The 10,686-nt window shown below is 45.6% G+C and overlaps 1 protein-coding gene across 1 annotated transcript in view; it reads left to right on the top strand.

Annotated features, from left to right (window-relative positions):
• Positions 1 to 9,038, top strand: part of LHX3 (LIM homeobox 3) — a 10,669-nt gene extending 1,631 nt beyond the window's left edge. The window contains exons 2-6 of the mRNA XM_015405447.1: positions 322 to 524; positions 1,153 to 1,155; positions 3,050 to 3,201; positions 4,384 to 4,555; positions 8,620 to 9,038. Of these exons, the coding sequence (XP_015260933.1) occupies positions 322 to 524; positions 1,153 to 1,155; positions 3,050 to 3,201; positions 4,384 to 4,555; positions 8,620 to 9,038 (949 nt within the window). The remainder of the gene's footprint in view (positions 1 to 321; positions 525 to 1,152; positions 1,156 to 3,049; positions 3,202 to 4,383; positions 4,556 to 8,619) is intronic.
• Positions 9,039 to 10,686: the final 1,648 nt, after the last annotated feature.

Genomic DNA, 10,686 nt, shown 5'->3' with positions numbered 1-10,686 from the left:
TGGGGCTGGCCGATTGGCGCCTCTGCCGCCCCTGGGCCGGGGGTCTCCCCGCTGCCCTCGTGGTGGTTTCAGGCCCTGAAGGGGGTGGGGAGGGGGGGGGACAGGGACCTGCCGGGGAAAGAAGGGCCACCCCGGCTCTTCCGTAGAGGCGAAATCCAACGGCGGGCCGGGAAAGAGCCGTGCATTTGGAAAGGCTTCTGTTGCAGTCCCTCCTTTTCCCCGGCGACACCCACCAGAGAGTGGGAGTGATCCTCCCTTGAAGGAGAGGAAGGCGCCCTGACCTGACCGCTCTCCTCCTCCTCCTCCTTCTCCGGCCCCCAGGCGGTTCGGGACCAAGTGTGCGGCTTGCCAGCAGGGCATCCCCCCCACGCAGGTGGTCCGGCGGGCCCAGGACTTCGTCTACCACCTCCACTGCTTCTCCTGCGTCGTGTGCAAGCGGCAGCTGGCCACCGGGGATGAGTTCTACCTGATGGAAGACAGCCGGCTGGTCTGCAAGGCCGACTACGAGACTGCCAAGCAACGAGGTGGGCGGGCGGGCCGTGGCGATGCCCCCAAGGGCCCCTTTCGGGCTCCGGGCGGTGGGAGGGTGGCGTCTCCCCGTAGTGGGCACAGGCGGGTTGCTGTCATCTTGACCCCCATGTCACAGGGTTACCTTAGGAACCTTCCTTATACTGAATCAGACCGTCTGTTTGGTAGGCTTTTAAAACATTATTTATATATTTAAAGCATTTATTAGTTGCCCTTCTCCCTTGTGGAGCTTGAGGCGGCATCCAATAGAAATACAAAAGACACAATAAAACACTGTAAATCAAATAACATATTATGAAAATCCCCCAAAAGTCACAATTTAAAAACTCCAATTAGGCCTGCCGATAAATGAAAACTGAATCAATCCTAAATAAAACTATCTCCTGCTGTCTCCTGAAGTTGAACAGTGAGGAGGAGGCTGTTCCATAACTGTGGGGCTAACCCTGAAAAGGCCCTCTATCCTGTGCCCACCAACCTCGTTGTGGATTGGTGGGATAGTTCCCATTCTACTGGCTGGTTACAAGTACTACTCATGTGGTACTACAGAGTGTTCGAAGCACTCCACAGTTGTTATATTGCTGTTGAAATGAATATGATAGTTTTTTGAAAATAAATTTGTTGGAGATGGTGAGTTTTTAGTGTAAAAATATTAGAATATCTTTAATTGCAATGTTGCAACTGGCTCTGAACTTTGGAAGAGTGGGGTATAAACGTTCTAAAATAAAAATACATTTGTGTCTTTTAAGAACTGTGTAAGCAATACATAATACATTTATTTATTTAAAGCTTTTCTATCCTGCTTGTCATATGACTAACATTTTTATTCCAGAACCGACAGAAGTAGTACAATAACCTTTGTGCAAACATTTCTCAAGTGATTCCTGTTTTAGTTTAGTATTCATATCAACAGTTTAATCTTTCTCTCTTTTTGCTTTATTTTATGTATGAGGTTCTACATTATTATACATTATCTCATTATACATGAGAAGACTGTGGCTAGCAGTGTTGCTACAGAAATCTTGTGGTGGTGGAAACCCCGGTCTCACCTGACTTACGGTGACCCAGTGTGGGCCTTCCAAGGGGTTTGCCATCGTCTGCCTCTAGGCAACAACTTTGGGCGGTCTTGGTGGTCTCCCCTAGCAAATACTGACCAGGTCGGACCCTGCTGAGCTTCTGAGATCTGGCGAGATGAGACCAGCCCGGGCCATCCTACCCAGTCTTATTGTTCTGGGTTGATTTTAAAGATCAAGCTATATTATTATAAACATGAAAATGTTTGCTCTGGCAAATAAAGAACAATGAGCATAATGGTAATGATATGTAAACTGATGTGACTTGATCTTGAAGCACCTACTGGAAAAGACCCCATAACCAATTTTGTTGGAGTTTTTATAAAATTCAGCAGAGTTAAAAACAGCTTAGTGATGCCAGAGTTCAATAATCAGACTCAGAGTCCATGTGTGTTTAAAAATATAAAGGTTTTACTACAATTCTACCATAGGGAAGGGTAACTGGGAGAAAATAACAACAGAGCTATATAAGCTACATCTTCACTCTACAAAGGACAGACTAGAAGAGACTGCAATGGCCACTCTTACATGCTTCTTCTTCAAACAGAACAAAGAGGGGAAGAGGGGCCATAAAATGCAAAGAAACTAACACTTTGCTCCCAAACAAACTCTCAAAACAGGGATGCTTTTCGCGGGCTTGTAGATCTAAACTAACATTGGCTAACACAAAGGCAGGTGATTTCCTGTGACAACAAAACAGACATTTAACCCCATACACACACACTGAGTGTTTTTCAACATGCAATACCCAACACCTTTACGTATTTTACATGAACTAGATCAAGACGGGTGGCTGTGTTAGTCGGTCTGTTGCAGTAGAAAGGAACAAGAGTCCAGGAGCACCTTAAAGATTTTTAAAAATTGTGGCAGGGGAGGAGCTCTCGTGAGTCACGGCTCACTTCTTCAGAAAGCTGCTACCCTGCCGCAAATTTTGTTGGCCTTTAAGGGGCTACTGGACTCCTGTTCTTTTCTACTGTCATGTGAACGAGGTCCATCTCTGAAGAAAGTGTGCTTAGATCACACTGTGTTTTTCATATACAGGAATGGACCCTGCAGTTTCTGGCTGTGTTCAGGGTCACTCACACACTATGATGGCTGCAGCTGTGCAGGTGCAGATCCTGCCTGAGACGGGAAACGTCTTGGAACAGAAATAAATGCCAGGAGAGACATGGCTGCCAAACAATGCAGCAGGGAGTATGGGATATACATTGAATGAATGAATGAATGAATGAATGAATGAATGAATGAATAATAAAATAAAGTATTGATCAATGGATTTCAGCTACAATCTAAATGTTATCAAAAGATACCAGAATATTAATTTTTGTTTTTTCTTTGGTTGGAAAGCTATGAACAGTTGCTTGTTGGAGGGCAGCCTTAGAACCTGCCTTCCTAGTCATCGTCTTGGAGCTTTTGAACTTCTCTGCCTTGTTTCTTGGGAATGTTTGCAGAGGCTGAATCCACAGCAAAGAGACCCCGCACGACAATCACAGCCAAACAATTGGAAACCTTGAAAAATGCTTACAACAACTCACCCAAACCAGCTCGGCATGTGAGAGAGCAGCTCTCTTCTGAGACAGGCCTGGATATGCGGGTTGTGCAGGTAAATTATAGACGGGTAGAGAAGATGACAGAGAAGCATCTGCAGAAGGTCTCATCCACCATTCAGTCAATAGGCGCATGCACTTTAAAGAGATTTTGAAGGGTGAAACTCTAAATGTTGTGCATTTCCTCTCCGAAATGTCTTAAACTCAGATGTGACCTTTCAGAGGGTAGCTGTATTGATCTACAGTAGAATAGCTAACTTTGAGTCCAATAGCACCTAATTGATGAAGGCAGTATTGACTCTCGAAAGCTTATACCCCTCCAAATCTTGTGTGTCTCCTAGGTGCTACTGGACTTGAATATTGTGGATTTTTAGTTTGCTCTAAAGTTATATGAGAAATATGGGTGTCCTTCAGTACACATGTAGAAGCACAACTTAACATTTGTAAATTTCTGCACCTCTGTTTGGTAAGAATTGTCTCCAGAAAGCTTTACAAAAGCTTTGGGAAAGCTTTACAAAATTAGTTCTGTCTCCCACAAATGATTAATGGGTGTGTGTTTGCAGGGGTATGTGTATGAAGGTTATTACAATTTTTGAGGGCTAGTAATGTTTTCAGATTTTGTTTAAAGATGCAATATTTGTCTGTCAATTATTTTTATCCTCACCCCTTTTCAGAAGCCCATGGTGGCATACAGTGAGCTCCTCTTCCATTTGAGCGACACATCAGTCCTGTGAAGGAGGTCTGGTTGCAAGTCTCCTGATGAGCTGCATGGCCATGAGGGGATTTGAACGGTGGCCTGCCCAGTCCTGGTCCAATAGTCTAAGCATGGCACCTCACTCGCTCTCACTGGCTAGGAGCTCTCCGCATTGCCCCTTCCATTCATAGCTCAATTTTTGCCAATTTATATTGTAAGATACCTTGAATTCCACAAAGGAAAAAATGTAGGAAGGAAGGAAGGAAGGAAGGAAGGAAGGAAGGAAGGAAGGAAGGAAGGAAGGAAGGAAGGAAGGAAGGAAGGAAGGAAGGAAGCTGAAATTTAGCACACAATCTAAGTTTGCAAATGTCCTCTTCTGCCTGAAACTTTATGGACTTTAGTGTGCACTTCTGAGAGAGAGAGAGAGAGAGAGAGCACTCTTTCTAAAATTGCCACATGACTTCAACAGATATAACAAACACGCTGATATGCAATTAAATGTTGCACATTAAAACTCATCTTTGTATTATTATTTTTTCCCCAGGTTTGGTTCCAGAACAGAAGGGCCAAAGAAAAACGCTTAAAGAAAGATGCTGGGAGACAGAGATGGGGACAGTACTTCAGAAACATGAAGCGCTCAAGAGGGAACTCCAAATCGGACAAGGAAAGCATCCAGGAAGAAGGTCCAGACAGTGATGCTGAGGTCTCCTTCACAGGTATAAGAACCCAGCTGGTGAACAAAATGAATTGGGACATATTGTTGGTAGAGTTTCCATCTGGCAGCTGATAAATCTGCTAGTAATCAGAGCAATGACTGTCATCACTACCCCAGTGGTTAATTTATGTTTTAAAACACAAATCTGCTGCTGATGCAATCTTCCCCCAGCAACCTTCCCCCAGCACTGATTTGACTACTGCCCCGTGAGATTTATCCTTGAAGATACATCAGTGGTTGCAGTGGATCTGAGAGTCACCAAATGCATCTGCAAACAGACCTCTGTGAAACACGTCACTTTAGATAGTGCATCGCAGTCTTTGCTGCTACCTTTGCATCTGTATCTTGAATCCTGTTTGGAATGTGGGGTTGTATAGGTAGGTCACACATCTGATAGGCAGTGTAGCACAATGCTGATCGTATGGGTTGGTTGCCACATGGGTAAACATTCAGTGTGCTACTGCTCTCTGGATTTGTGCTTCTCCAAAACAAAACATCGGAGGCTAAAACAAACAGCCAATTACTGCTGAAGATTAGGACTATAGCATTTTTGTGACATGTTAAATTTGACAATAAATATGGGATTTGAGAGGGAAATAATTTTTTGTTTTGTTGCATTTCAAATTCTGAGAGTCTGAGGACAGTTGTTTGGTGTAATTTCCCAATTATATTCAGAGTGCTGGAGGTGAGATTTTGAGCAGCAGACTGTTAAGTGTATGAGTTAATTTAAAATTAAAATTAAAGATCAAGAGAGCTCCAAGTAACCAAATGATCACCTGTCCTGTTTTCAATTTGGAGTATTTCAGTAAAGCAGTAAACTCATCTGCTCTGTACTTTTTTTTTGTGGGACTCTCATGGGCTACTAATATTTTTATCCAGAAATTGCAACAACTTTAATTAAAAATGTTTAAAATTAAAAACATGGACTCTAAGGACCACATTCCTCATGAAAAAATGCAACCTGAGGCCACTTTTGAAACTTGTAGATCACAGGATATCTCACAAACATCTAAAAAGCCCTTTTCTAAAATTTTGTGTGAAACTATTGTCCTGCAAGGAAGAAGCTCTCTGTTCACAAGTCAGTGTGACTCCTGGACAGATGTTGATATGTTCTTTCCCTGTTGAAGTTATAGATCAAGTGAGCTGCAAGAACTTACCTCCAGAATTCTGGACTTGACCGCAAGCCAAAATAGATGGAGAGAGGGATGGATGGAGTGCAGGCAGCTTTAAACATGCACTTCAATACCCTGGACAGCTACCTCTTGATCTACTGTGTTTACTTACTTGTTTAATTTATTCGATTAATTAATTAATTAGACTCTTCAACCACCCTCCCTCAGTAAACCTGGTTCAGAACCGTGCACAACACAGTAATAAAACATCAATTAAAATCAGATTAAAATCAACAGCAAACAAAAACACAGCTAGAGATAGCTTAAAGGACCAATGATGCCGCTCTCTCACAGGAGGGGAGGGGGGGTGAGAGTGTCAGAATGGAACTGTTGCTGTTTTTAACCAAACGCCTTGCAGGCCCTTCAGAACTGTCACAGGTCCCGCAGGGCACGGAGTTTGTTTGGCAGAGTGTTCCACCAGGTTGGTCGAGGACAGTGATAGATTTTGATCAGCAGCGCTGTTTGGGGGTTGTACCAGGAGAGGAGGCCCCGAAGGTACATAGGTCCCTGATGGTTAAGGGCCTTGAGGTTTCAATACCAAAACCTTGAACCTGATCTGGTACTCCACCAGAAGCCAGTGCAGCTCACACAGCACAGGATGGATATGTGCTGTGCACAATGTCCCTGTGAGGACCCATGCCCCTGTGTTCTGTGCCAGCTGGAGTTTCTGGGTCAGCCTCAAGGGTAGGCCCACATAGAACAGGTTGCTGTAATCTCACCCGGAGGTGACCGTTGCATGGATTACAGGGACCAGGCCAGGATGAGACAGATACAGGGGTAAGTGGTGGGATGGTTAAGAAAGAGTAGGCTGAGACTGAATCCAACAAAGATGGAAGTTCTGTGGCTGGGGGGGGGGAGCCTCAGGATCGGGGCACAGACTTTCCACTCTTGATGGGGCATCATTAACACTGGCACAATCCATCAAGAGTTTGGGCATGGTCCTGGACACCTCTTTAACTATGGAGGCCCAGGTCACGAATATTGCCAAGCGGGCATTTTCCCACCTACGCCAAGCACAGCAATTAGCCCCTTCCTTGTCGCACCCTGACCTGGCCACAGTAATCCATGCAACTGTCACCTCCAGGCTAGACTACTGTAACTCACTTTATTTTGGCCTGCCCTTGAGACTGATCTGGAAACTCCAACTGATGTGAGTCCTGATGGGAACGCCACAGATGGCACACATGACTCCAACCTGATGGAACTCTTAGCCAAATACCACCAGGGCCCCGCAGGACTTGATGCAATCCCACAGGACCTGTAAGGCAGAGATGTTCTGCCAGGCTTTTGGTTGAGGACAGCGGTGGTTTCCCACCATGGCTGGCACCCTCTCCTGCTCCCCCATCATCTTACGTTTCTGCTTCATCCAGCTGAGTCCTCTCCTCTCCCCCAACCTTGTCCCCCTCAGACTCTTCTACAACATCTCCAAGGATTCCCCAGCCTGGAGCTGGCCAAATCTAGCCAGGCCTGGCTGGCCCCAATGAGTTCTCCTTCAAATGCTAAATTAGGGCTGGAAAGGGCCCTGCCCCCCCTCCATTTACTGACAGAACCAAGCTTGGAATGCTGTGGTTGCCTAGCAACAGCCACCGAGGAAATCCTTCTTAAAGCTACAGGCCTTCCTTTTATCATTTTTGATTTTTTTAAAAACTGCCTAGTGTAACTTTTTTAGATTTCACCTTTTTTCCTGCAAACCTACAAACCCTTTTCAGGTTTGTAGAAACATGTCTTGCCCATTCACAGTTCCAATCACCATTTTATCCAAAGATATCTGGACTTCACTATTAGATTATTGCTATAGTACTTCAAAGTGTGTGTGTGGGGGTAGTTTCCCAAAGACTTTCTACAAAGGTGAGATAGTTTTTTTAAAGAATGGAGAGGAAGGAATGAGAACAAAACAAAGAAATGGGTGGGTGAAGACACAGGAGAGACAAAGGAACAAGGGATGGGTGACAACCGGGGGCCATTTCCTGCCGGAGCGCACTGGAGCGGAGCTCGGGCAGTAAAGAGCCCAGGGAACGGGCACATACAACAAGCCCCGCCCCCTGCTCCCAGCAGCCCTCAGTCAGAGCAAGAAGCAGCCAGGTAAGCTGCAGAGCCCCCCTGCCCCAAAACAGTCCAGTGGCACCTTTAAGACCAGGTTTTATTCAGGGACAAGCTCTCCCTCCTCTGCGAGGACAGATCTGCACTTCCCCCCCCCCACTAGCTAGCAATCCAATAGAGTCCAGTGGCACCTTTAAGACCAAGTTTTATTCAGGTACAAGCTCTCCCTCCTCTGCGAGGACAGATCTGCATGTTCCCCCACCCCCCATAGCTAGCAATCCAAAACAGTCCAGTGGAACCTTTAAGACAAAGTTTTATTCAGGTAAAAGCTCTCCCTCCTCTGCGAGGACAGATCTGCACGTCCCGCCCCCCCATAGCTAGCAATCCAAAACAGTCCAGTGGCACCTTTAAGACCAAGTTTTATTCAGGTACAAGCTCTCCCTCCTCTGCGAGGACAGATCTGCATGTTCCCCCACCCCCAATAGCTAGCAATCCAAAACAGTCCAGTGGAGCCTGAGTGGTGGGTGTTGCCTTCTGACACACTTCTGGTGATGTCAGGGGGTGTGGCATATGCAAATGAGTTATGCTAATGAGTTGTGCTAATGAGCCCCTGCACCTCTTTTTCTACGAAATGACCCCTGGTGACAACAAATGCACCCGGATGATGACTTCACAGGGGTTAAATTAAATGATGCACAGAGAAGGTGGATTTTAGAATGATTTGGTGGCCTTACTGTCTTCTGGAAGGAGGACTATAGTCCCAAAAGTAGTTCAAATGCTTTAGGCTGGTAACTGATATGAAAGAAGTGCCTTTTGTGTCTCTCAATAAAATCACCACCTTTCCCCATTTCAGATGAACCGTCTATCTCCGAGATAAGCCACTCCAATGGTATTTACAGCAACCTTAGTGAAACGTCCCCTGCTCTGGGGAGACAAGCTGGGACCAATGGCAGCTTCTCTTTGGAACACAGTGGCCTTCCAGCTCAGGAACAATACCGTGATCTCCGATCGAGCAGCCCCTACGGCATCCCTCAGTCACCAGCCTCTTTGCAAGCGCTGCCTGGTCACCAGTCCTTGATGTCCACCTTGGTTTATCCTGACAATAGCTTGGGAGTCATAGGCCAAGGTGGGCAAGCTGTGCCTCCACCCATGAGAGTACTAGGTGGGAACGGACCCAGTTCAGACCTCTCCACAGGAAGCAGCGGAGGCTACCCAGACTTCCCTGCAAGCCCTGCCTCTTGGTTAGATGAGGTTGATCATGCTCAGTTTTGATACAGGATTCAAGAGCTCATAGAGGGGAGATATTTTAGGCTCTGGAAAGAAAATGTGGAATGACCATGTTATTCTAAGGGGCGAAATAGCCAGCAAAGACAGACACTTGGAGAAAGCAACATACAACAAGGACGAGCCCCGGAGTAGGTCAATGAAGAGCAACGTGGACTACAGAAAGTCAAACTTGCCTTGATGAATGGATGTCCCAGCATCACATCACCTGGACAGAATTACCGAACGTCTCATAAATTTGGGTTTTACAGGTTTGATGATGTGGGTAGGTGGAGGGCTAGGGGTGATGGTTTTCATTTTGATCTGTTGTTCAGACATTCTTTGTAACAAGGACTAACCTCTTTACCTCATACACCAGTTCTTAGAGTCAAGAGTTTCACCTGTGGAGAAATGAGAAGGCTAAATTTCAAGAGGTGATGTACAGAGAAAAACCTTTGAGATAGCCCAGCAGAATCTGTGCGCTTGTTCTTTAAAAACATGGTATAGATTTTTTAACAATCACATTTGCACTTCTACTTTTTTTTAAAAGCCAGTGTAAATCACCATTTATTTTTCTTTGTATATTAATCCATAGGCTGCTAGCTGTCTGATTTCTTTCATATCGTATTAATGAACCAGATGATATTCATTGTACCAGCTCTTGGAGGTCTCCGAAGAGAGAACTGGAATGCTCTTTTAGAAGAATTCTAAGAATTCAAAGAGTGAGGCAGATGCTTTAGGAGGCCAGAGTAGTTGCAAAGAGAGGTGGGAGGCCAGGTGACTCTGGTGTTTCTCCATTGGTCAGGAGGTGTAGTGACCACTCATACACCACCACCCCCATCTCCTTGTGGGTCTGCAAGATTGGAAGTTTAGTGGAAGGTGTTGCAGCCCATCCATACTAATTGACAGGGCAGCAATTACCCCTCACGGGCTTCTTCTTTCCCTCCAGCCCCCCTCCAGCTCCTTTGCTTGCTCTCACAAAAGGGAGAACCAGAAAGATATATCTAGTTTGCTTCTTTATTTGATATAAAGGTAAAGGTTCCCTTGCTCGAAAGCCAGTCGAATCCGACTCTAGGGTTGCGGTGCTCATCTCCGTTTCAAAGCCGAAGAGCCAGCGCTGTCCGAAAACGTTTCCGTGGTCATGTGGCCGGCATGACTAGACACCAAGGCGCACGGAACGCTGTTACCTTCCCACCAAAGCGGTACCTATTTATCTACTTGCAATCTCTTGCTTTCGAACTGCTAGGTTGGCAGGAGATGGAACTAGAGACAGGAGCTCACTCCGTCATGCGGCACACTCGGGTCTCGAACTGCCGAACTACCGACCTTCCACAGCCTGCAGTTCAGCGTCTTAACCCCTTGAGCCACTGCAGCTCCTTTATTTGATATGGGGGATGTTCTATTGGGGAAAACTCAAGTGTTCTCCTTGCCGCCTTGTTCCCAAATACTCTCAGGCACTTAAGTCCTGTATTAAATAACTCCTTTATTAAGACTCCAAGTCCCTGGCTCAGTGAACAATCAATGACATTTTTCATGTTCACTCATATCACATTCAATGCATTTGTGTGTTTTCATAGCAGACTATAGTGAAAACTGATTTGAAGAAAGGAAAAACCATATGTATATCATGACCTGTGAAACTGAGTGTTAACTGTAG

This window comes from Gekko japonicus, unplaced genomic scaffold (assembly GCF_001447785.1).
Source record: "Gekko japonicus isolate JY-2015 unplaced genomic scaffold, Gekko_japonicus_V1.1 scaffold1059, whole genome shotgun sequence".
NCBI classification, from domain to species: domain Eukaryota; kingdom Metazoa; phylum Chordata; class Lepidosauria; order Squamata; family Gekkonidae; genus Gekko; species Gekko japonicus.
The sequence above is the reverse complement of the archived record's forward strand: the minus strand, read 5'-3'. Positions and strand labels throughout refer to the sequence as shown.